General features: G+C 41.2%; 2 protein-coding genes across 2 annotated transcripts; one reads left to right on the top strand and one right to left on the bottom strand.

Annotated features, from left to right (window-relative positions):
* Nucleotides 1-8,222: 8,222 nt before the first annotated feature.
* On the bottom strand, nucleotides 8,223-11,372 carry CCDC127 (coiled-coil domain containing 127). The gene is made up of 3 exons (XM_086740470.1): nucleotides 11,290-11,372; nucleotides 10,841-10,969; nucleotides 8,223-10,186 (listed from the first exon to the last, which is right to left on the bottom strand). Exons 2-3 carry the CDS (start codon nucleotides 10,959-10,961, stop codon nucleotides 9,513-9,515), a joined length of 795 nt encoding a protein of 264 aa, XP_086596596.1. The 5' UTR covers nucleotides 10,962-10,969; nucleotides 11,290-11,372; the 3' UTR covers nucleotides 8,223-9,512.
* Nucleotides 11,373-11,677: 305 nt separating this feature from the next.
* SDHA (succinate dehydrogenase complex flavoprotein subunit A) lies at nucleotides 11,678-25,396 on the top strand. Its single transcript, XM_086740454.1, has 15 exons — nucleotides 11,678-11,805; nucleotides 13,761-13,847; nucleotides 14,157-14,318; nucleotides 14,652-14,795; nucleotides 14,943-15,107; nucleotides 16,313-16,461; nucleotides 17,767-17,891; nucleotides 18,334-18,502; nucleotides 19,086-19,281; nucleotides 20,083-20,254; nucleotides 21,620-21,738; nucleotides 22,124-22,235; nucleotides 23,448-23,578; nucleotides 24,110-24,223; nucleotides 25,054-25,396. Exons 1-15 carry the CDS (start codon nucleotides 11,740-11,742, stop codon nucleotides 25,138-25,140), a joined length of 1,998 nt encoding a protein of 665 aa, XP_086596580.1. The 5' UTR covers nucleotides 11,678-11,739; the 3' UTR covers nucleotides 25,141-25,396.
* The last annotated feature ends 865 nt before the right edge of the window (nucleotides 25,397-26,261 follow it).

Raw genomic sequence — 26,261 nt, 5'->3', positions numbered from 1 at the left:
TACAGCTTTTCAAAGTTGTATGTAGAGCCTCTTTCAATAACTGAATCAGATCATGATTACATGATGGCCAGACAACATATCTTACAGGTACAACCTAATGCTTCTGTGTAATCAGAAATCTTTGACAATCAGGAGTCTGTATAGAATTTATTGAAACTAAACCAGCATGTTTCTTCTTAAGGACAGTGCAAGCTGACATGGAAGAAACGAATGTAGGTTCCTTCAGGAATCAAATTATATGAGGACAAATCAATAGGATAGGAAATAAATTCACACTTGTGTGAGGGTAATCTGAAAATTTCTCTCTGATAAGTTTAATGTGCACATAGTTTCCATCAGGATCCAAAAGTACATTTCAGATTGCATTGTACTCATATAATCCAAAATGCCTTTACAGAGAAATTTATCTTACTTTGGTGATGCTGGGTTCCAGTGGTTGTTAGTAATCTATCAGCTGTTAAATGTTTACAGAAGCAAGTATGCTGCTATAACATCTACCTCAAGTTTGTTTATCAGTATAATCGTATGGCTAGTGATCTTGGGAGGCAATGCGCCTTTTTCTGAAGGACCAGTGACACCAGGTCGACCACAGGCACAATTGCAGGGATGGGTTGTCTATATTGCCACCCTGTGGACTCGAACAAACCAGTTGGGTCTGCTCTGCAGTGGTCACAGTCATTTGCTTATTCGACAGAGCCCTTTCCTTTGCTCTAAGGTAAACTCCTTCAGGTAATGCAAGGCTTAGGTTTGGCACATCCCGTAGCATTTGTTACGGCTAACAAACCTCTACAAAATCAATCCTTTCACAATACAGACTGCCAAGCAAGACATGTTTTGCAAATTCCTAATTACAAATGCAGGAGAAAATGTATCTTACATTTAGATTGGATTACTTGCGTTAAAACACTTCTAATGACACATTTGTCTTTTTGTCTTCTACGCCCCGTATTTTAATGTACTATTTTTTTCAAAAGTTAAAAGTTAAAAGTTAAAATACAAAAGAGTAAGCCAACTTGTCCACAAGTAAGTCACAATTTTACAAAAACTTGAATAAAAAGGAAATATCCACATTCTAAAAGTCATATATTTTACTGGAATATACACACATACACATTTGTGAAAGAATATGGGCATGTTCCTTCTCTTAGATGAAAATGTCTTTCATCTTGCAGGACGATGAAGATGGTAGGAAAGAGCATGAGAGGGGGTAGCAGTAAAGAAAAGAAATGGCAGTAGAAGGACATCGAGGATGCAAATCAAGACAACAGCAAGGACGGAGCTGCCCACTTGCCTCCGTGGGGCCAGGTCCAGGCACGGTGCAGTACTCACCTGGGTTGAGGGGCTCCTGGCTATGTACAGCCGCCATTGTGTCTGTGGTAGCCTGGGCTCCATGAGTACTGTCCCTGGCTGGGAGACAAGCCCTCCTCCCCTGATGTGCAGGTGAGGCCTGACACCCAGGCTGACCACCTAGCACCTGCTCCTGCTTCTGACCTTCTGGGGGTCTCTCTTCGTACTGGTGTGGGCATTTCTGGGCCAGCACAGCTCACTCACACCGCAGGAAGCCATTCCTGCATGGAAAAGGACAGGTTCTTCTCTCCCATTAATGAGTTGAGTTGACTGACCGAAGGACCTGGCTGAAGGACCTGGCTGAAGGACCTGGCTGCAGAACCTGTCTTCTTCAGCCCTCCACCATGGGCTGGAGGGGACTGCACTGGGGAACCTCTTCTGGCTGTGTCCTGTGAAGGGGAGGATGAGGAGCAACCAGCAAGACAGGGGAGAGGTCTGTTCTCTACAAAACTCAGTTCCTTTCATTTAAAACCATTAAGAAAAGCAGAGAGCAGCGGCAATATATGTGGTTTGTATCCAGTCATAATTTTGGGAATTAAATATAATATAGTTCTTTCCTTGTGATCCTATCATCCCTGGTATGACAGACGACAAGTCTGTAACTCTCCACGTATTTTCAGGGAGACATTTACAGAGTGCTGCAGCTAAAGACAATTAATCATAAACACCAAGTTTGTTCTCTAATCTTGCCTTACAATATACCATGCTATTAAGATTAACTACATTATTTTCTGACCCTTTTTAGCACTGTAGCAGATACTGGTGTGAAATCTCTCAGTCTAGTGGTTCTACAGCAATATCTCACCAGCATTAATCTTACTTTTTTCAGCCAGCTTCTACTTTGTAGTCAAAGCAACATATACAGCAATCACAGTTACTCTTGGTTGTGTGATAAGCTTAAACCAAGAAAAGATGGAAATGTAAACATGGTGGTAACTACACAGCCAAATGCCTAAAGAATAGGATACACATTTGGAAATGTGAAGTGGTAAAGATGTAATAAAAGTGAAGAAGAAGAAGAAAATTCAGAGGTTAAATTAAATGCTCTCTCTGACAATCTGCCCCTGGCAAAATCTGCTTGGACCACCTTTTAAAATATGCGGAGAAAACAGAAAATCCTGTTACGAGCTGCCAATGAATAAAATCCTTGACCAGCTATGCAAAGAGGGAGCACTGAACCAGGAGAAGCACCCAGGCTCAGGAGAAGACTCAAAATCCCCAGGCTAGGGGACACTAATGATCATATTAGAACAGGAGATATGCAGGCAAAATGTTTCAGAGTTGCGTAGTTTTAAGGCTAACAATCAACGGCAGGTGGTTATAGAGCTTGACTTGCCAAGAAATGTTCTGTAGATCTTTAACTTGATCTGAGTTTTATGCTCTGTTGTCCTCAAACTCTACCTGATAAGTAACCAAAAGGCACAGCTCCTCAGCTGGCGTGATTTGATTTCCCACGTGCGTGCTTCAAGGCTGCTGCCATCAGCCCAGAGCAGTTCAAGTAGGGATACCCTGAAGGCTTTGGAGAAGTCCAGTTAACTTGGCAGACAAAATCTCTTTTCATGCAATTGTAAACTTCTCCAGATGGGAGAGAAGTCCTTTTGTGCCAGCAAGTATCACTGCAGAGGAGAAACAGTACAGCACTGAGCTGTCATTGAAACTCTGTCTCAGGCTATTTGGAACACAACATATACAATGACTTCCACAAGCATCCTGTTCTGGAGTGGTTTTATGGTGTCAGGGAGTTTCCTTCAGCAATATGACATGTCTAGAAATTGCCAGTCCATGTTTATTGTGGAAGTAAGGGCAGTGTCCTTAGCCACTGAAGGATTAAAGGGAACAGGCTATGAACATCACATCTGCTGTAGTTCATCCAGAACTGAGCTGACACTGACGCCTATGTGGTACTTTCCCCTTTTTTTATCTTCCAGAAATAGGCACAATCTTTATTTTTGTATATACTGTCAGTTTGCATAACACTTATTTCAGCCTTGTGTATAAATGTTTCACTGAATTAATAGCAGCTCCAGTGGCATCATCCTTCTTCCTTGTTTTGTTCTTCTTGTTGACACCAGAGAGGGAGATGTGCTGTCCTTAACATTGCACTGCATACATTCAGAAGATCCCCAAAATATTGCTGTCACCTTTGGAATCAGCTTGGAGGGAACTACAGGTAAGGTGCATACGTGTTGAAATAATTCTGTGAACAGCACCAAATTATCTGATTCCTTGATAGCCAGTCTCGCTCTAATTTTCTTAGCCAGTAAAGTGCTATTGCTTGGATCTCTCTCACCACAGGCATCCCTTCTCTAACAGGCAGCAGAACATGTTGACTGTTGTAGGTTGTTGCTTGCCATGTTCATTATGCACTGAACAGTGTTCTTTAATCAAGGTTATTCCTGTTTTCTTTTCCAGTGATGTAGTATACAACGAGATGCTAACAGGTTGCTGAGCTACAGCCAACTCCTGCATGCCACCTTTGCAGAGAGGTCTACCGCAAGTGGAGACAAGCTCATTCCATCTTGGTCACCAAACACCACATTTTTTTCTCATCTTTTTTGTTATTACACTCCAGTCGTGTTTGGACATGAGAGCTCTGACTGTGTAGCATTGGAGATGGGCTCCAGAGGAGCTCATGGGAACAGAAGGTGCTGCTGGGGCTGCTGGCTAGAGGAGCCATCAGCCACGAGGGGGAGGTAGTATTTAATAGCACAAAGCACCAACCACTTCAGCTGAGGATTTTGTTCTGATTGTGTAAATCAAGTTCAGAAGGGAGGTGTCTCCGAAATACAAACCCGCAGGAGCAGTTATAAGAAGAAGGGTGAAGAGGCATTTCTCCAGCAGCTGGACAGCTGGGGCAGGGACCAGTCTGGAGCACAGGGCTCCCTGAGGCACATGACAGCAAATGGCCATCACAACAAGCCTCACAGTCCCTCTGAGCTCTTCAGACTCTTCAACAGACTGTTTCTAGAGACACCATTTGCTTTCAGTTGTTTAGTTGTTGCCATTAGTATTATACCCTGTAGCTACCACTTTCAGGGCTATTTTACCAGTAATGTTTCATCTTTTCACTTTCTCTGTTGGCTATCCATAATCTTTCTGTAATTAGTCTCCACAGTAATTTCTCAGATAGTGATACCTTGTGAGTAGGATTATACGCTATGACTGCGCTTGTCCATTTACAGTAAAGCTTGCCACACAGGTGACTTGTTGGCCACCACCCTTAATGCTGTTTGTACAGTAGGCGATCACATGTGCAAGCCGGGAGGTGTGACCATTTTTTGATAGCCTTTCTGATGTTAAAGTTCAGGCTGCACCATTCATGTCTGCATAGTTCACCAAATATGTGAGTCTTGGAACTGTGTGGGTCTTCAAAGCTGTGAGCTTTCTGTAAAGGTTTTGACACTTTTCCAAGATTTTGAAACTTCTCTGTGCTGAGAAATGGTTTCTCATTCTCCCACCTGGACTTTACTGACTGAATACACTGCTGCACATGTTCACAGAAGAACTTTTATTATTTTTATTGGGATATTTTGCATAGGATAACGCTCATGGGAGAGATAGAATCTCTTTACCATCTTGCTGCCTGGATGCCGATATTGCAAACATCCCTGCAATGGTGCCTTCAGCTAGATGAACTGAGAGTCCCCAAACTGTTGTTCTGGTGAATTCTTATAATCCAGCTGGCCTGTGGACCTATCTGAGCCACAATACCTGAACCGTTGACTACTATTTCTGTCTTGTATCCTCCACAGAGGAACTCTCACTATTATCTCATCCTCATGCAGGAGTGCTCAAAGGCATGAGCAAAAGGTAAAGGGAGGCTTAAACAGAGCTATCATTTCCAGAGCACAGCATCCCTTTGAGCAAGACGTTGTCGTGTCAGCCATCTTCTGGCAGACCCTATTTAGGCAGAAGGAGCGAGAGAAGGCCAGACCCTCTGGGCTGCTTCTCCTTACCCACCCCACTTCAGGAGATTTCCTTTTTCTAGCACTCAGTTCAAGTTCCATGAAGTCCAGAGGGTGTTTCATGTTTCTCTTTGCGCTGCATGCAACCAGGACAGCAGCCATATCACACAACAGAGAGGTCAAACAGAACATGTGTTTAGTTTTTATTGAAAGCACAAGATGTCTCAGCCTGTTTCCTTACCTGTGTCTAAATGTAGAAAGTCATATTAACACAGCTACCGCCCTGTGGGGTATTCAGTGGGGACAAGTTAGCTGTGAAGCGGTGAAACCCCTGTGTGTAGCTGCTCTCAGGGCACACCCCAGTAGGATTCAGACGAGGCTGAAGGCTTCCCTGAGGGACCTTCCCTTCTCAGATGCTTGTGGAGCAGACACCTGAAGCCCCATCCACCACACCCAGCACCACTACCACAGCCTTCAAGTGTGACTGTTATTTTGGTAAGGAACTCACAGCCCTCGGACATCTCTTCCAACCTGGATATTACTAACTTTCAGGAAAGGCTGTGAGCCCCAGATGTGTGAACCAACTGAAGAATATATACATTAAAAAGAAACCCCAAACTCTTAAGACTTGAAACGTGGCAATTTTAAACAGAAGTTATAATAACAAATCTGAAGTTCTAATAACAAATATCAACTCTTGTTTTCAGTTTGATAAGAAGCTGTACTCTTTTCTTAATTTCTAATATTCCATGAGGATGGCATTCTCCATGTGAAGGTGAGGGATGAATAAAAGTGAAGAACTGCGTCAAATACAAAGAGATTAAGAATCTTTTATGAAGGGAACAACAACTCCCAGAGTGTCCGAACACTGTCCTAGAGCAGCTGGATCGTATCTCTTCACAGAGAGCAGGGAAATGAGAAAATCCACACAGGGAAATTAGAAGTTCATGTGCAGAATGAGTCACGTGAGGGATCCTGCAGGAAGGCAGAATACACAACAGACAGACAGAAGGAATCACCCCAGTCTTTCAGTGGTGTGCTCATCTTTAATCACTCATCGTTAGCTAAAGCTGGTGCACTTATCTGTGTAACAATGCTGTTCTTTCCCAAGACAGAAAAAAAACCCTTTCCAACATACTCCCTTCTCAGCACAAAGACCAAAACTTTTTACATGCCAATTTAAATATTGTCCAATTTGTAAAAACTTAAAATTGTGCAATTTGCTTAGAAAGTTGCAATAAAATAGCAAATTCCACTCCTCCCGCCCACCTTGCCCAAGTTACAAAACAGTGCAGAAATATGTAAGGGTTTTTATTAATTGTTATTTTTTGTTTAACAGGTGAGTGTCCATTTTCATAACCAAAAAAAGTTCACTAAGTATTTTAAAAACAAATTATTCTTGCATTCTACATATATATGGGCATTTCCAAACAAATAACCAATGCAGAACAACAGTTGCTGGGCAAGATGAAGCTCACAACAGAACTTTCAGTATAACAACTTACAAAGGGGGAATGTTTCAAAAATATGTAACACACCAACAAACATGAGTTTTGGTAGAAACTAATAGGACTGGTGCTTCTAAACCAGTTACACACTTCAAAAAAAAATCCTCCTCAAATAACTCTTCAGTCTTAATACACTGATCTGCAAAGTGCCTATGAAAAATAGTTCAACAATTAGTTATACAAATAGTTGATACTTCTAAAGAAGTGAAGTGAGTATCAAACATTAGATTGCATCCAACCCTGTACAGCTGAGCATATGATGCTTCAGCTTCCATGTTTATCCTGAAAAAATATTTTACCCTCTTGATTACATTTTCTTTAAACATTTTGAGTTATGTCAGTGACAAACTACGAAAAACCTGAAAAAGCATAGGATGTTTGATCCTTTAATACTAAGAACTAATGAATATGTACAAAGTCAAGGTATGAGTCTTAAATACACCGGCATTGATTCACTGGCTGCTGTTTGTCAGCCGAGTTGCTTAGCTGCCTGTACGTACCTATGAGATGTGCCACAGCTGTGTGGTTACGCGCTTTCCACATCCTGGAGGAATTACACACAGGGTAATGACTTGTTCAAACTAATTTGTTCTACTGGGCAATTAGTGCATGTGCATATGGCCAGCTACAGCAGCTTGGCTCAGGCTGTCACGCAGGAGCAGTAATGCAATTGCCTTCTCATCTCCCATCCCGCATACACTTGGCATCCAGACAAATTTTGGCCTTTCTGGTGTTTGTGATACTATCTCTTTTTTTTTTCCCCCCTCAGGTCTGTCTGTCTACAACTTTATTTACAAAAATACAATATATCAGTACATAAGAGACTAATGAATCAATACAACAGTGTAATTAGTACCACCAAGGCGAGCAAAATCACAACAGGAAAACTGAGTAGCTGGGAAACATACTCTGTTCAAGGAATTTGTTTAATGTTAGATATTTTTGCTGAGTAACTGGATTAGGTTGCACACACTACTTCAAAAGATTTATCTGCCTTCTTCTGTGCCTAGACTGAAATGAAACCAGAAGGAAAGAGTAAAAGAAAAACTCACATCTGCTGGAGTTCTCTGTTAAACTCAGGTAGGCATTCACCTAGCCGGATCGATTTTGGGGCATGCAGTAGCTGATTGCCTAGAGAAAATGCCTTTGTCATGTCTAGCCCTCAGTAAATAAAGAACTGCTAATTAAAGAACTGACAACTTACAATACTAACCAAAGGCAAGTAACAGAGAAGACCAGATGTTATAAACAAAAGGGTAAACACTGCCCCTTTGAGGTCTAAAGACACATTAGAAAGGAGGAAGGAAAAAAAAAAAAAAAAAAAGTGTTATTCTCCAAAATACATGTCACATTTGAAAAAAGATGGGTCATACTGCTACAAGGCCCCAAAGAATACTCAAAGTTTTAAGAGATTTCAAGCATAGAAATGCACTGGGGTGTTGTGGGTTTTTTTGGTTGGTTGGTTTTTTTTTAAATCTAGATCTGTTTATTTTACTGTTTTAGCTAAAGTGAAAAGCCTCCTTTCTTAAAAATTTACAAAGCTATACATCTGTAGGCTTTCATGGTCATGTGTACGTGAAGTGGTGAACCATAAGCTCAAAATTTAAGAGTCATAGAAAAGCATACTTCAGTTCTGGGAGAACTAAGACAGTCAGGGAGGGAGGCAGTGGCTACCAGTGCAGGCTGCATTGAGGTTCCTATCCGCAAGTAACAAACAGGACCTGTCCAAGGAACAGAGCCAAGTGCAATGGCTGTAAGCCACAGAGGTTCCTGCAAGCAAACCAGGAACCAGCCAGTGCGCTGGGATGCAGAGGCAGCAGCACAGTGATGTCTGTAACAGAGGCACACTGTTAGGTTACAAATAAAACCTTGACTGAGAAAAAAACATAAGTATTCTTAACATATCTCCAGTATGATGAGGATATAACTTCAAGTTCATGCACTCTCTAGGATTCAGGCATGGATCCCTCGCTCCAATAACTTTCATCAATGTGTTTCTTTATGTGTTATTTTAATTAGCATCTTTTGGATGTTTAAGTACTATTTGTATTATTATATTATGTATTATTTAATACCTAAAGCGCTATTTGCATTATTAAGCTGGAAGACAATGCAAGACTGATTAATTTGAAGCATGACCATACTGTTCCCTCCTCAGAATAACAATACATACATTTATACACATATTCACATATATATTGATATAAATGTACGTATACACATGTAGGATTTACGTGACAAGAACCTTGCTCAAACATGGTCTCTTCCAAACATCTGCCTCAAAATCAGTCTTGCTTAAACAAACAATTGAAAAATAAAATAATAATTAAAAAAGATAGTGTTGAGATACCATGTAAAACATTAGGGATAAGGAACACAGTGTGCTACCCCACTTGGGGGAGACAAATTACACTTCTCTGTTGATGGAGTCTGACCATCAACCAGGTAAATCACTCTAAACAGAGCTCTGTTTCACTGCTTCTGATACTTAGGGAAGCTGGCATATCTCTATGCTACGCTGCAGTTTGCAATACAAACACACTCACAGAGTTTAAGAGCATGCATAGCTCACTGGAGCATTCATTGTTAGACAGTGAAAGGAAAGGCACCAACACTGCACATGTCCCATGCAAATACAAGTGCAACAAGGAGGAGAAACGGAAACACAGCAGAATTTAACAGCTTCAGACTACAACTGTGGTTGCCCTTACTATGCACGGTGGGTCGCATGAAACCCCATTACCTCCCCTACCTATCGTTTCCCTAACATGGCCTTTTCTGCCCTCTTGAACTTCTGTAGTTCAATAGCTAGTTCCCAATATCTCAGATACAGCCACATAAGTCTTCCATTTTGACTTTTGTTTCTATTCAGCAGATTGCCACAGTAGTTATCATGTTTGAAAATATCTTTTAAGCCACTTTCCATATGTAGAGCCATAGCAACAGGATCAGTTGCTGCTTTAACTAGCAGATTTTTCTCTATTTCTAGTCTCTGGCTTCTGGGTACAACAAGACTGCAGTAGATGTCCTGTCTTTCTTTAAGTCCCTCTTCAAATTCTTTCAGTAAAATATTGGCTCTCTTTTGCCACTCTTCTTCCTTTGCCAGACAGCTTTGGTACAAGTTCCCTGCTGCTCCTGAGCGCAAAAGGACTTGTTTTTCTCGCTCTAACTTCTCCTGCTCCTGTTCCAGGATCTTTCTTTCTTCTACTAGTTTGCGACTCTGAGACACAAGGGCTTCACGGTAACTCAGGGTTCTGTTGCGTTCCTTTTCAAGCTCCAACTCCAAGTGAGCAACTGTGCGACGATTTTCTGTGATTATATCCCGGTATTTGGCTTCCAGGTCTTTTTGTAAAGATGCATGTTTTTTATAATATTCTTTTTTTTCTCTTTCTATTTCTTTTTGACATTCTCTGGTCCAGATCCAACCTATCATATATAAATGAGACTTCAGACATAAGTATAACACATACAACGTTGATGGGTATGATTAATTAACTACGCCTCTAAAGAAGGTATTAAGTGGTAAAAAAACTTTCTTTCCTGCCCTCCCCAGTAACATTCACATGTCCCACAAAATGTATTTCTGTGGGTTCATGTTTCACAGGAAGTCATGCTGAGTGATTGTGTTTCCTTCGAAGTAAAATCTCCCCTATTCTTTTATTGCTAAGGCATATACTTCTTGGATTAAAGAAGAAAAATAAACTTACGGGGAAACAAACTGGAGGTTTTCAATGCAAAAACTGCACTGAGAATTTCTCAGGTCCAGTAGATATACATGAGCAGCTCCTTGCGCTGTTACCTTTGGACTCTTTAACACATTATATGTCCACTCTTCTGAGAGAGCTTTGTAAACTGGAGCTTAGAAAAATATGGATTCAACTCCATGTGTGAAAAATGGCAGTTGCCTTAATGTTATAAACAGTGCTTACTGTTGATAACATTATAAATGAGCAGATCAGAGGAAATCCCTAGATGGGGTGATACGGCACAGCTCGAGAGATTCCCCCTTGGCTGGCGGGTGAGACGCCTGAGCACAGCCACACGCTCCAGCTCCAGTGGGGAGGCCTGGGCGCTACTTACGGAAAGCGGCCAAGCCCAGCATGGGGACCAGCAAGGCGTAGTTCCATCTGCTGCCTTCATCCCCGGGCTCTCGTTGATTTGGCAGGATGTTCCAGTTGGGAGGGTCATTTAAGTTATTCATGAAGGCACCTCAAACGTACAGGAGAGAAACAGGGCGTTACTTGTGTACGGAGGAGCATGGCCGCTCCCACTGCCACCCTCTCGCCGGGACCCCAGCTAGTTCCGGCACGGGTATTTCTGCCCGGGACCCTCAAAAGGAAACTTTGAAAACTTTGCACGGACGCGCCGTTGTCCGACGAGAGGCTCCCCGGCCTGCTCCGTAACTGCCTGCCGGGACCGCACCGCGGCGGCCGCCCGAGCCCCTGCGCTGCCGCTGTTACCGCCCACCCCCGTCCCCAGCCGGCGGCGCGCTAAGGCCTCCAAAATCCCTCCGCGCTGCGAGTTCCCACCCCGCCACCAGCCCAGCGCTGATCACGGGCGGGGGCGCAGGCCCGGGGCGGCGGGGCCGGGGCCAGGCCCCGGAGCTGGGCAGCCACCCACCAGCCCAGGAACGCAGAGCCGCGGCAGAGCGACAAAGCTGTCACCTACCTGTCGGCCCCGCCCCCTCTCGGGCCGACCCATTAGCCTAGAGAAAAAGGGGGAGAAGCCGAGGGGGACAATAAACAGACTCGCCCGGGCCCTAAGCTCTCCTAGTGGTCTGGCCCCGTCTCAGCCCGCTCAGGTAGCGGAACGAGAGGGAGGTTTGCGGGGAAACTCCGCACGCATGCAAGCACGCAGCCCGTGACTTCCCCCCCCTCTTCCCGCAGGAATGGTCTCTCCCGCCGAGCCTTGCGGTTAGCGGCGCCGTTAGCGGTGGCCTCGCGCATGCGCCCTTGTTCGCTGCTCCGGGTCCGTGCGAAATGGCGGCGACGGTAGCGGCTTCGCGGAGCTTGGCGAAGCGCTGGCTGCGGCCGGCGGCGCGGGTGGTGAGTGCCTGTCCTCGGCTCATTCTGCCCTGTACTGCCTTCCTGCGCCCTCCTGCCCCCTCCTGCCGGCGTTCTAGTGGAGGGAGAGGGCTCAGGCCGTGGGGCTGGCGCGGAGAAGCCCCTTAGGAAGGAGATGGGCTGGCTGGGCCTGGGCGCCCCGCGCGTCTGCCCCCCTCCCCACCACCGCAGCGGGAGAGCGCGTCCGGCCGCAGCCCGGCCCGCCCTGCCTCGCAGCGTGGTGTGCGGTGGCCCATAACCGCTGTCTCCTCTCTGACCTTGGCGGGGAGCAGCCGCCCCGGGGCAGGGAGCCGCGGCTGTGCTGCGGGAGCTGAACAGCCCGGGCCACCTGGGGCCTAGTGCCACCTCGCCAGGCTCAATCCCTCCGGTTCTTTTCTCGGAGCGGAGCCGTCCTTGCTGCTCAGCTCCTGGGGCTGGTTATTGGGACGTAATTGACGGTAAGCGCGGCCAGGCCGCGTCTCCTGGCTTGGGAAGCGAGCGCAGTAGCCTTAGGCCGTGAGCAAGCTCCCTGAGGGACAGAGGTAGGCAGCGGGTATGGGATGTGCTGGGGAAAGGCCCTGGGAGGGTCTGGGAGGTGCAGCGCCTTCCAGTCCCAGCACCTGGGTAGAACTCTTACTGCTGGCTCCTTCTGGACCTGCGTGGGAAGCTGGTGTACATGTGCGTGTTGCTTAAATCTAGCTTAAAGGTTTGGCAGTTTTGTTTTAGGTGATTGGTAAGCGATCCTTAGTGAAGGCTTCTTGTTCTCCATGGTGAAGTGGGAGTTTTCAGGCAGGCTGTTTATTCTGAAGGAAGGAAAAAAAAGGGCCAATTTCTTCTGGGGCTTCAGGGCATAACCACAGTTTATAGCTCTTGGGTGGTTTTTTGGTGTTGTTTTTTCCCCTCAGTCATTTGCACTTCCTTTAAGCAGTACTAAGTATGTACAAACCTGTTTGTTGTGTGCTGTCTTTACATACAGTAAAGATTTTATTTGAATTGCTTTATACAATAAATGAATGTATTGTTGTTCACCTACAAGAAATAGTTTATTGCGGTAAAAAAAGAGCTGTACTATTGCTGGAACAACATTTTGGAAACAAGCAGTAGTAGTATATACTAGAGAATGCGTGGCCACTACATTCTAAGTAAGCAGTGTAGCCTGCCATGTCAATAAGAGTTCTGCTAGTCTGACTTCAGTTGCACTCAGGGCTCTGACAGTAGTTTTGCTGCAGAGAAAACACGTCACTTTAGCTTGAGCTGTGATTGTTGGGAGAGCTGTTTTGCAGATAAATTACATTAGGTTTCATCTGGCTGCTGGTGAACTAGTTGATCTGATTCTGTATATGAAATATTAATAAAGACGATTAATACAGGAATTCAGAGGGGCATGCAGTTGCATGATAACACAGCAGGGAGGAAGGGGGAGAGTAACTTCCTGGAGGAGGGTACTAGTAGAATTCCGTGTGAATAGCTGTTAAGACTGATCTTATTTAAAGATGGCTGTAAAAACCAGAAGTGTGTTAGCAAATATGATGACACATGAGATTCACTGTTATGCAAGAAGATAATTTGAAGAAAGTAATATGAGAGATGATAAAACTGGGTTGAGGAAATTGTACTGTAGTTCTCTTCAGGGATCGGGGAAGAGATAGACACTTGAGGGTGATAATGACACATTGCAGGCTGTTCTGTCATCCAGTCAAAACATTTTTTTTTTCTTCCCCCCCCCCCTTTTTTTTTTTTTTTTTTTTTTTTTTTTTTTTTTTTTTTTCTGGATATGAATGTAGGAAAGCCAGAACTTCATTGCATGTCACTCTAAAATATGTTGATACAATATTCTTGTATATGTAGTATCAATGGTAACTAAAGGTTTGTTATAAATGTAGGGTAGCTGAGAATGCTGGAAGTCTTCCTTGTGCAAACATCTGTTCTATGATCGTTGTCTTGACTTCTTTCTGTAGTGGCCAGTGGCATGCCAGACTCTTGCACGGAACTTACACTTCACAGTCTATGGAAAGAAAAATGCTTCTACGAAGGTTTCTGATTCGGTATGTTTGTTTGTACTTTTTACTGTTAGGTAACAAATTAGATAATACATGTAATGCTTGAGCTATGAAACAGCTGGGTACTTGGCTTTTAGTGGAGCATTGTGTTCAAGTATGTTGTGAGATTGAGTTGCTGAAATGCATGAATTTTTTTAATGATAGTTTCCACCCAAGAGAGTACCTAACAGTTGTAGCATTCACTGCAATAATGTATTGAGGACATTAAACTTATACTGCTTGTGTCTCCATGAAACTTAAGTTTGACCTAGCCTGAAATATTTGTGATCATAACAAACTCATTTGTTTTTCCAGATTTCTACGCAATATCCAGTAGTGGACCATGAATTCGATGCAGTTGTTGTGGGTGCAGGAGGAGCAGGTCTGCGGGCTGCGTTTGGTTTGTCAGAGGCTGGATTTAATACAGCATGTGTTACGAAGCTGTTTCCCACCAGATCTCATACTGTTGCTGCACAGGTGAGAAATGAAGTAGAATAAATGTTTAAAAAATACCTGCTGTCAGAAAGCTGATCCAGATATGCACATGAACATCACCTTTCAAGGCCACGCTTCCTTTTATAAATATTGCATGTTTAGTTGAAACTATTTTAGTGTTACACAAAAAAAGATAACAGCCCTTGTGAAACTGATAAATTGCACAGGTTTTTCACAGCCACATTAAATCTGACTTTACTGTATTTCTTGTACACAGAGACGTAAGTAGTCTGTGATTTTTAACAGAAATGAGGAAAACCTACTAAAACTATACTTCAGTGATTTAATTCCAGGAAAATGGATTTTCATTTTCAGGGAGGGATCAATGCTGCTCTAGGAAACATGGAGGATGATAACTGGAGGTGGCATTTCTATGACACAGTGAAGGGGTCTGATTGGCTGGGTGACCAGGATGCCATACACTACATGACCGAGCAAGCCCCAGCTGCGGTGATAGAGGTGAGACCCATTGGAATTGATGTCAGCTATAGGTATTTATTACAGACACTAGCTTCCCAAGACATCTCCTTACTTAGGAACATAGTAAAATAACTTACTGGATTGTAATGCACAAGAGTTTCTGATGCTCGTATTTGGCTTCAACAGCTGGAAAATTATGGGATGCCGTTCAGCAGAACTGAGGAAGGAAAAATCTATCAGCGTGCATTTGGTGGACAGAGCCTTCAGTTTGGAAAAGGAGGACAGGCTCACAGATGCTGTTGTGTTGCAGACAGGACAGGACACTCACTGTTACATACTCTGTATGGCAGGGTAAGTAGCTGTGAAGTAAACTTAGTTTGGGTTTTTGTATTTGCAATTAATGCTTCCCCCCCCTCCCCCCCCCCCGACTCTGGAAAAAAAAGAAACAAACACAAAAAACTAAAACCAACCCAAAATGTGTAGCTGTTCATGTATACATGAGGAATCCAGAGGAAGACTGATAACAATTCTGGATTTCCTTCCTTCATGAGGGCAATATGGAAGCATGTAGCCTACGTGATGCTTGTTTTTTGTCAGGAGTATGCAGAAATAGAATAAACGGAAAGATCATAATTATAATGGCTCTCATGAAGACAGTGGATGTTAATTAGTGCACATTGTTAGCTTTGTGGTCTGGAGTAGTTCTTCACTGTTAATACTTTTGTGTCTGTTAACTAGACCCAAAGAGAATTTATGTAAACCTTCCCCAAAATTTTTAAAAAAAAATCTGACATGGCAGCATTGGGGAGCTCTGAGTAGTAGTACAGGGCTGCATTTTCTTTCACTCATCTTCAAACAGGGAGTAGGGGTAAACAAGAATGTGTGAAAGCCTACTGTACATTTCTGAGCTTGCTCTTGGCAACTAAGTGACTAGTGTTCCAGCATCTATTTGTATCAATTCTACAAACTATAATTGAAGAAGATTTAGTTATTTTAAAATGGTGGCAAGCTACTTGAAACCTGAAATTAAGTAGCTAGTAGCTAATGTTTTTTATTTACTTAGTAGCTAGCTAATTGCTCTCGTTCTGGTTCACACTGTATATGCTGCTACAATGCAAATACTCAGTGCTGCCAAACACTGGTCTGATCCTTGAGGGTATGAAAGAATGTTTGAATTGATGCCTGCTGTTTCTGCTGGTATACTAGGCTCCAGGACATATATTTTGCTTCTCTGTGAGAGGTTAAGTATGATGTGCCTGTACATGTATCAAGCACCGCCGCTGACTAAAGTGTTGCCAAATATAGAGGGAAATAACAAGTCTTGCTCACTAGCTATGACTTCTCAGAATTAAGTGGTTTGGTAACTACTTGTATCTCTTTAAGCTAGAATAGATTAATCGGCAAATTTTTATGAAGATTTGTGAGGAAACCAGCTTCCCTGAAAGTTGGTAGAGGTGTTTTTAATCCTGATATAGCCCATATGCATTGACAGTTTTGAGGAGAGGTTACTTTGGTTTCTGGATTTTTCTTAAAAGTTCCTTTTTGTCTTCCTCCAGTCTCTAAGATATGATACAAGCTACTTTGTTGAATACTTTGCCTTGGACCTGCTTATGGAAAATGGAGAATGTCGTGGTGTTATTGCCCTTTGCATAGAAGATGGCACTATACATCGTTTTAGAGCAAAAAACACAGTCATTGCCACTGGGTAATGTAACGTTTATGGTGAAGGACAGAAAGTTGACAATGCTACTAGTTGAAAGTCTGTCTGTTTGTACATGTATTTCAATCCACAGTGTAGAGATGACACATTGGCTTAAAAAACATAAATTATGTGTTCATCTTTTTCCCCCTCCTTCGATCAAAAGCAATATAATTAAATTCAGTCATTCCCTCTGAAAAGAAGGCACCTGTTAATTTTGTGACCAAGTATAAATTTAGTGAGGTCTAACTTTGAATTCTAGAACAATGACATAAAGATGAAATGTGTAAGAGCAATATATGTGACCCAAATGGTCTGAGATTTTTAAAATGTACTGTTTAAAGCAGACATTGTTGCAATGCTACCAATATGTATGTATATGTAGGGTTCTGAATTTCCTGTAGGGAGCAACTGTATTTCAAAATTTAGGAGAATCCGTCACATTAAGATACCAAAATTGTAAGTCAAATTGTTGCAGGATGAAATTATTGGGTAAGTGTAGCTTAACATTACTTGGTTGCAAAAGTTTGTAAACCTTTATTCTTAGAATGCTATATGCATTAGACAGCAATAAGCAGGTGAAGCCTCTTATCTGTTTCAATATGACAGATACATTTAAGTATCTTGCATAGCAAAATACGGAGTTTGGTTGCCTAGGTAATTTGACTTTATTCAAGCTGAGGCTGTTTTCATACTTGAGTACTTTGAGGTACAAAAAATCTGTAGATTGATATTTCTTCTGAGAGTGTGTCCTGAAATTTGGAGTACATGTAGTGCTCAATAAGCTAACATGTTTGTTTTGGGCATAAGAATTCTATTTTAATACCTGATTTTGGGTAACTGAGCTTTGAAATATGGAAATATAAAACTAGGGCCATATCAAGGATTTAAACCATTGTTATATGCTATTTTTTTAAAACTGCTAGTAGTAGTTCAAATGGAGTCTAATGCAATTGGATTGTACTGAGAGAACTTTCTGAAGTAACTCTCTTTCTGGAAGAAAGGCTTCTGACACTAACTTAACTATCCTGCTTTGGAATTGTTATTCTTTTTCTTGGACTTTCTGTCACCAGCCATTTTTCAAACATGGCTGAGCATAAAGGACAGTATCAACTGTCTTTTTTTCTTCTCTTCTTTTCTTTGAACTTAGTCCAGGTAATGGCAAAACTTATGCATCTTGCTTATTAACCCTCTTCTCTATTTTCACTGTGGTGCAAAGAGCATAGTTGAGTGGTATGTTCTAGTGACATTTTTTTTTTTTTTTTTTTTTTCCTTTTGACTGCTAATTCTGTTAACTTTTGTGTCCTGTAGTGGGTACGGCCGCACTTACTTCAGTTGTACATCTGCTCATACTAGTACGGGTGATGGCACTGCTATGGTCACACGAGCTGGTCTTCCTTGCCAGGACTTAGAATTTGTACAGTTTCACCCTACAGGTATAAAAGATGAAATAATACTTACAATATTATTTTTAATAAGTTGAACAGACTTGTTGTTGTTCTAAAATGTGCTCGAGTCAGTTTGCACTTTTCTGCAGCACTTCATTAGTTTTAGTTGCTTGTGACAAGTGTGCAGACTTGCCTGCAGCTGCTGTGGAATATAAATCTGAGAGTAAGACTTACAATATGAGAGAGAGGTCTCAGCTGTTCTAATGTAAAGGCTAGTGTTAAATATTTTAAGGTGCTGTCTTTACCATATTAGCAGGTTTTATGAATTCCAAGTTGAAACCACCAGTGGTATAATTAGGGTGGAATAAAATCTACCCCTGTGACTTGTTTGCATTATTTTAGGAAGACCTTGTTTATTCAGTCCTGGTTGTCCTGATTATGAAGCTGTAGAGAGAATATCTCGTTTGATGGTTATTTTCTTTCTTGACAGGTATCTATGGGGCTGGCTGCCTTATAACAGAAGGATGTCGTGGAGAGGGAGGGATTCTAATTAACAGTCAAGGTGAAAGATTTATGGAGAGATATGCACCTGTTGCTAAGGATCTGGCTTCCAGGGACGTAGTATCTCGTTCTATGACCATAGAAATCCGTGAAGGAAGGTTAGTTAAATATTTCAATGAAGCTGTAAAATCAGTACTTAATCATACTGGACTATATGCAGAACAAGAGTTCATTCAGATAAATACCTGATAATTTATGGGAGTGAGCTTTAATAACTGTTAGCTGAACACTGAATGTAGGGCAAAAGTTCTGCTTGTTAATTACTAATTATACTAATTATTCCTAACAGGATGTTAGGAATCTCCTGTTTGAATCTGGTGCATCTAGAGACAGTTGCTCAAACAAGTTTAATATATATGCTCTTACTGCAAACAATGGAAATAATTTGGTGTGCTCTTCCCTTGATGAATCATCTGTAATTATTACATATTTCTGCAGTGTTATAGTGGTTTAAAGTCTTAAATGTTGTGAATTATTGTGAAGAGAAAGCTGGGAGTTGAAAAATACATAAAAATGCTGCCAGGTTCAGCAGTCTTCTCAAATATGCTAGATATTTTTTTGACAGGTAACCTTGGAAAAAAAAAGTTGAAATTTTTCACAAATGAAACAAATTGGATTAGAAATATTACTGGTACTTGCAGAATTCCTGTTACATATTACAATCTTGACTTTTTTTGGTAGGGGGTGCGGTCCTGAAAAAGACCATGTGTACTTGCAGTTGCACCACTTACCACCACAGCAGCTAGCAACTCGTCTCCCAGGAATTTCGGAAACAGCTATGATATTTGCTGGAGTTGATGTCACTAAAGAGCCGATTCCTGTTCTGCCTACTGTGCATTATAATATGGGAGGTATTCCTACTAACTACAAGGGACAGGTAAATAATAGATCACTTCTAGGATTTTTTTTTTTTTTCCCCAGCATGCTAATAGGAAATTACTTTCCAAATATAAAAGAATTAACAATGATTTTCGTAACCGTAAGGATGCTTAGTAACATTAGCTTAATAATAATGTTATAATAATGATGTTAGAGTATTTAGAACACACAATCTGGTTTGTTTTTTCTAAATAACTTGAGCCATGTTCCAGCCCATGTGGAGATGAGAGTTTCAGGAAACATCTAAAATTACGTTATTGTCATGTCTGACAACAATTCTCTATTCATCAAGTTGACGATAATACATAGTTGAACAGAGATCAAACTAGGGCTCTGTTGTAATCTGTAACTCAAGTTAATGTATATTAATTCTCTGTACCTCGTATTATCTCTACAGTACAGATTTCTTCAGGTTGTACTAGTTAGAAGTCAATGTGATGATGTCAGATGAATTTTTCTGTTTCAGTGTATTGTTAATTTTTTAATGTAAAATTTTGCTTTAGAAATGTGTGCAGATCAGATTTTCTTCCTGTGCTTTTGTGACTTGCTGCAGAATTGTGATGCAGAGTACATAGTTGCATAAGCCTAACTAAAGAAATCTTAAGTCTTAGTGCCATCTGTATTTATGTAGTATTACTACTTAGCCTTTAGAATAAAGGTATTTCTGGGTTTAGAGTTGGAGAAAACTTTAGAATTCTGTGTTTAATCCTTACGTGCATATAGCTTTTGCAAATAAGGAGGTTTGCACTGTTATAAACAGTTTAAGAAATTAGTATTAATTGACTATCTGAAATGATAGGTGATCACACATGTGAATGGTGAGGATAAAGTGGTACCTGGTTTATATGCTTGTGGGGAAGCAGCCTCTGCATCTGTCCATGGTGCAAATCGACTTGGAGCAAACTCACTTCTGGATTTAGTGGTGTTTGGTCGTGCCTGTGCCCTTACTATTGCAGACACATGCAAGCCTGGTAAGTCTTACGGTTTGTCTCACTTTTTTAGAGATGTTTGCCTTTATGATTTCACTTCTGCTCAACAAAGAGTTGTTCCTACCTAATCCAAATTCAGAACGCTAGACATTGACTCCTTTGTGTTAGAAAAGGCAGAAATCCAGTGTTTATGCTTTTTATAGGCATGTTCTTTGCGATGCAAATGCTGGTCATGAACATTTGCTTTCTGAGTTGATCTTCTTAAAACTGGAATTGGGTCAATGCTACTGGCAAAACCAGTTGAGATTTTTCAAACTAGCAAAACAGAATATTGCATATGAAGACTGACTTCTCTACATCCTACACTGCATTTTCTACATGAAAACATATTCTGTCTTACTCTTGGCACTTTATTATAGTGGAATTTGCTGACACCTTATTGATTTATAAGGTGGAGTGTGTATGTAAATGGTAAGAGATAGACAGTAAAAATTGTAACATTTCATCCTCTATTTAAAAACAGCATTCAGCAGTGATAATCCGTATATAATCTGGTTCAGCAACAGTTACTGAGCTGAAAAAAAAAAACCCAACCAACCAACAAATAAAATACTGTAAGAGGTAGCTATATTGCAAGCGCAGCTCAAGTCCAGGAGTAGTCATCTGTTTTCTCATTTGCTTAATGTCCAAATTAATAAGATTGGTTTTTCAGTCTGACTCTGCACAAAGTGCACAGAGTAACGGTTTCTGATGGAATCAGCTTGGATCTGGCAATGCCTATTGGCTCTGGCTTCGTGCAAACATGTATTTGGATCAGTCTTTCTGTGGCTCCTTTTGAGTTTGAAGTTGCAGGAAGGTTTTTATTTGTCTGAATACAAAGCTACACAAGAGATGAAATGTGCTGGTGAGATGCTGTGTTTGATTTGTTATGCAGTAACAGAGAGGGGTTCCAGTATTAGAGGTAACATGCAGAGCTGGTGTAACTGTCAAGCTTATAGACTGGTCCCTGGTCCCTTAACAGACCCAAGAGAGGGTGGGAGGTTTGGGAGTGAGGAGACAAGGAGAACATAGGAGAAGGTGGTAAGCAGCGACAAGCTTATTCCATACTTTAAAAGAATTTGCATCAAGTGCTGTTTTTAAGGAATTAACAGCAGAATTTAGCCAAACCTATAAACTCCCTACTATCTGTCACAGGAAATAATGTGATTCATATATTTCACTGAGAACTCTATTTTTAACTGTAGGGATGTTTGTGGGAGTTCAGGAAAATTACAGTTAACCTGTACCTCAGAGGAAGAAAACAGATTCTGTTTTAGTCAAATCTGACTTTTAGTAGTTACCTTTTCTATGCAACTGCCAGAAACCAAAACCAGTCACCTGCTAAAATTATTTAACTTTTCATTTTAGGAGAGCCAGTTCCCTCCATTAAACCAAATGCTGGTGAAGAGTCAGTTGCTAATCTTGACAAATTAAGATTTGCTAATGGAACGATAAGAACTTCAGAAGCACGACTTAACATGCAGAAGGTAAGCCTGGGGAAGCTCTCAAGTATGAGGTGGGAGAAGCTGCAAGCAACAGGGGGTTTGGTCACTTTGCAAAGTACACTTCAGGATTTGCTTTGCAGAAGTAAAAAGCAGTATGAGAAGACTCTCTGTGTGCAGTAAAGGCTGTATCAGTTTTGTTAGTTTCATCTTCCCTTCATGGTTATTCCTCTTGGGTAGTCATCCCACTGTATAACAGATTGGGGTTTCCTCTGGGGTGAAAAGAAGAATACTTTTTCTTTTTTTTCAGGCTGCAGATGTGTTTGAAGTTGAAACAACTCTATATCAAGCTCTCTTGGAACTAATGAAGTTAGGTGGGGTATTATGCATATACAGCATATGAAACTGATTTTGTTTTACTGTGTTGCAGACAATGCAAAGCCATGCTGCTGTGTTTCGTACTGGTTCTGTACTCCAAGAAGGCTGTGAAAAACTTAGCCAAATTTACAGTGATCTGGCTCATCTAAAGACATTTGACAGAGGTAATTTGATAATAAAACATGCCTTGGCTAGAGTACTCTCTGGGGATAGTGTTTTTTTTTTCTTCTGTAAACCTTCTTATGTGTTTCTTGAAACTCTGTCTAAAGACTTCTGACTATTTTGAATCTTTCAAAATATTTTGTAGAGCCTTACTTGCTAAACATGGTAATCGGTAAAGTACTTGATCTTTCTGGTCATTTTCTGGTTGCATACTCTTTCAAAGAAACAGAGATGGAAATCAGATTGAACTGTATAAGGTATTAATTGCTGTTCTCTTAGAACATGATGTGAAGCTGTTAAAAGACTCAGATGAACTTTGTAAGTATCTTCTGAAAAGGCCAGGGAGTTGCAGAGAGGTGGCAAGACTATTAATAGGCTGAACACTCAGTTTTCATTCTTCAGCTGAGCAGATAGTGCTGCATACAGATACTGCCATGTCTTGTGGTGTATCTTAGGAGAGGTTGGTTAGAATCATAGAATAATTAGGGTTGGAAGGGACCTTTAAAGGTCATCTGTCCAAACCCCCTGCAATTGGTTAATCAAGTGCAACTGTTGATGTACCTTTTGTCCACTCATGTTGTGTATTTCTCTCCAACTACTGCTATTGGACATGTTTCCTAACACTGAAAGTAGAACTAGCTTTTTTGGACAGGTCTTAGCAAGCATCAGGACAAGTTGTACAATAACTTAGAATGTAGAGATCAAAATGAAGATACATCCCTGTAACATTCATGAACTTGGGTCCACCTTGGAGGTACTTAAATGAAGAACCACCTTGTATAACTAGCAGGTGGGGTTTTTTTTTTGTTGCTGTTGGTTGTCCGTCCGTCCCCGCCCCCCCCCCCCCCATCTTCTGAGAGTGGATCAGAGATGGATTTTTCCTCTGTCTGTTGTCTGGCTTTGCTCCTGATCTACTTAAAGAGCTACCATCTAGGCAAGAATCTGTGGTGTAATTTTGTCTCGGTAATGCACACAGAACAGGGAGACTTGGCAGAACTACTGAATTTTTCTACGATTCATTACAATTGTTTGGGTGTAGGAAAGGTTATTGAGCCTTGCAAGCAATACTGAGTAATTCAGTATTGCAGAGTACTGTGACTGCAGTAGGCAGGGCATTGGCTAGTTGAATTCTAAGCGTCAGCAATAGGACCAAAGTAAATTGAGGAATAACTTTTTTGTAGAACACCTTCCATGGTATTTTCATGTTTTACTAGGTATTGTATGGAACACAGACTTGGTGGAGACCCTTGAACTGCAAAACTTGATGCTTTGTGCTCTACAAACCATTTATGGTGCTGAGGCTCGCAAAGAGTCCCGAGGTGCTCATGCTAGAGAGGACTATAAGGTATAAATGTTTTTTGTGATCTGGATGTAGGACTGAATTTCCTTGTTATATGTCCTCAGATGGATTATTTACAAGTTATAATTTCTTCAAAGTACAGTCTTCAGAGTCTTGAGTTAAGATTAGTGTAGTATTTGTTTCGGGTCCCATCTGCTCTGTTTTATATATTCTTGGTTGTTATGTATAAAATGACCAATGCATGTAAGACTGAGTAATGATCTTGAGAGAAGAGTAGGCCCATGTGTGCATTGCAATGATTAGAGAGGTCTAAAGCAGGACTGTAGCAATAATAAGGTCATCAATGCATAAATGAGATTTCAAGCAGAATAATTGTTCTGTGCAGGCACCATTACCTTAAATACTGAGGCTTAACAACGGCTTTAAAATTTGACATGGGCAGTGTTAAAATAAAGCTTGCTGGCTATTAGGAGACACATTGTATTACAGTTGTAATTGGAATGCAGCTAATCATGCGGTCACAAAGTGATTTGCAGATGCAATTTCTGGTCTATACTAATCTAATTTTCTCCTTAGTTACGGATAGATGAGTTTGACTATTCTAAGCCACTCCAAGGCCAACAGCGGAAGCCATTTGAAGAGCACTGGAGAAAGCACACCCTTTCTTATGTGGATGTCCCGTCTGGAAAGGTATGTTGAGCCTGATGCTTGAGGGACTTTCTCCCTGTCAACAGGCAGCTGCTCTCGGGCAGCTGTTGATGTCATGGTAATACTACAAATGATTGTCACTCTGAGGTACCTGATACAGTAGAGCAAAAAAAATTGAACAGTAGGCATAACTGGGAGAAGCTGCTGTTGATCTTTGGGAAGTGACTTGTGATTTTAGCTGCAATTGCTTTTCCCCTCGTATCAGGCTCGTTCAAAGGCTTTTTTTTTCTTTTCCTCTGATGGTGGCAAAACCTGTTGTTTGTGTTTAGCGTACAGGTTTTTTATGGTATTTCAAAGATAAAAGTGAAATCTGACCCTATAAAATTATTGAGTGTTAGGGTTTTTTTGTATCCCATTCTCTGAATCATCTTTGTTTTCTTTCCCCCACTTGCAGCTTAAGGAATCTGCTGTGAGGACAAGTGTGAACACTTCCACTTCCTGAATAGCTGCTGTGGCCAGAGTGATAGTGGCACACATGTCTTCTAGCTTTCCAAGACTTTCCTAGCTTAAAGAACTAGGAACTAGCAATCTTGGCCAAAACTTTACTTTTGCCCAAAAAGCCTTTCTAAAGTAGTAGCTTTCTGCTAGCATTTCTGGTCAGGCTTTGCTTTTAATGAATTCAGTCAGTGGTATCTCGGTGGAACTTAAATGTTCATTTTCTGTAGAAGGAGATGAATAATGGAGAACTAACGTTAAGATCAATGAAGTCATTCCATTACCTGTGTTATTCAGTCATTCCTGACAGTTAGGCTGTCTTGTTTAGATACAGGAGGTTGGTTTGTCTTACAGTCCTTTGTTCTCTCTGACTTTAGGTTACCTTGAAATACAGACCTGTGATTGACAGAACTTTGAATGAAGAAGACTGCTCAAGTGTCCCACCTGCTATTCGCTCATATTAAAACTTGCATTCAACTTGCAGTCCTCTCCCAGGGGGGGTTAGTGTACATAAGCATAGCGCAAGCAAATCAAAACAGTATTGTCACTATCAAGTAATGGAAAATGCTAACTAAACTTCTCTCTAGCTTGTGTTCTGCTGTGGCTTACTGTACAATTTTGAAAATGGAATGCAGAACAGCTTGTGTTCTCTCACTCAGAACTGACAGGGAAAACACAAAGTGTGTCTAAATAAAAGTGATTAGAAGTCTTGTATTTGAATATGCTGTTATGTATATAATTACAATGCTTTCATGTATAGTTATTTCCATATTTTCAGAACAAGAAATGCATTGCAATAGTTTTAGACAAGATTGAGATGTTGAATTTTATGATATGGGGACTTAAGCATCGTAATTGCTGATTGTAAGTAACGTGAAAGAAAATGATGCACTAGTAATTATAACTGTTTTTTTCTGAAGCTGAAATTGTAAAAAGTTGTCATAGTTGCCTTACTGAAGGAAATGAGATATTTTCACTCCGTTTACTTCCATCAAAATACACTATGAATAGAATATATTCTTAGTAGCTACTCTCTGCTATGCCTGGAACTGCTGAAGACATTCTTGTGGTGTGTCCTGTGTGTGTATTTCCTAGACTGTCTTTTTTCTCAGCAGATTTGCAGGAGAGTCACCTAAATACTAAAGCTTACCAGTCTTGAACTTGCATTTTGGCACTAAAGTGCACCAACTTGTAAAGCATCAATAGAGCAGTTTCTAGCAGCATTTCTGTGATAACTCCCAGTTCTTGGAGGACTGAAGTGTAACTGCAGATTGCAATGGAATGGAGCGTTTCTTTATTTTTGACAATTTTGTCTTTTCTTCTGCTGAATGTTTTCTGTTGTTGGGGGGAAAAAAATGAATGTTGGAAATACTGAAAAAACCTGAATACACAGTTTCACTCTTGTAGTGTTTCTCTTGCAGCAGAGTTGAGACTGGACTCAGAAATGCAGCCTGTGGAGGCACTACACTTGCGTGGGCCAGAAGCGAAAAGGGGACAATGTGTATCGTGACTTAGCTTTTTTTATAGAAGGGGCCCTGACTGTTGCTGAGGGGGGAGGAAATAATGCTTTGTAACTCCTAAAAAA

This window comes from Chlamydotis macqueenii, chromosome 2 (assembly GCF_036417535.1).
Source record: "Chlamydotis macqueenii isolate bChlMac1 chromosome 2, bChlMac1.mat, whole genome shotgun sequence".
NCBI lineage: Eukaryota > Metazoa > Chordata > Aves > Otidiformes > Otididae > Chlamydotis > Chlamydotis macqueenii.
This window is presented reverse-complemented; position numbering and strand designations above follow the sequence as displayed.

Excerpts from the sequence above, each read along its gene's own strand:
- CCDC127 (XM_086740470.1), bottom strand. The coding sequence starts at position 10,961 with ATGAATAACTTAAATGACCCTCCCAACTGGAACATCCTGCCAAATCAA. Across the intron at positions 10,187-10,840 it reads GCTGGGCTTGGCCGCTTTCC|GTTGGATCTGGACCAGAGAA; the intron begins GTAAGTAGCGCC and ends TATATATGATAG.
- SDHA (XM_086740454.1), top strand. The coding sequence starts at position 11,740 with ATGGCGGCGACGGTAGCGGCTTCGCGGAGCTTGGCGAAGCGCTGGCTG. Across the intron at positions 16,462-17,766 it reads AACACAGTCATTGCCACTGG|TGGGTACGGCCGCACTTACT; the intron begins GTAATGTAACGT and ends TGTGTCCTGTAG. Across the intron at positions 20,255-21,619 it reads TGCAGACACATGCAAGCCTG|GAGAGCCAGTTCCCTCCATT; the intron begins GTAAGTCTTACG and ends TTTTCATTTTAG.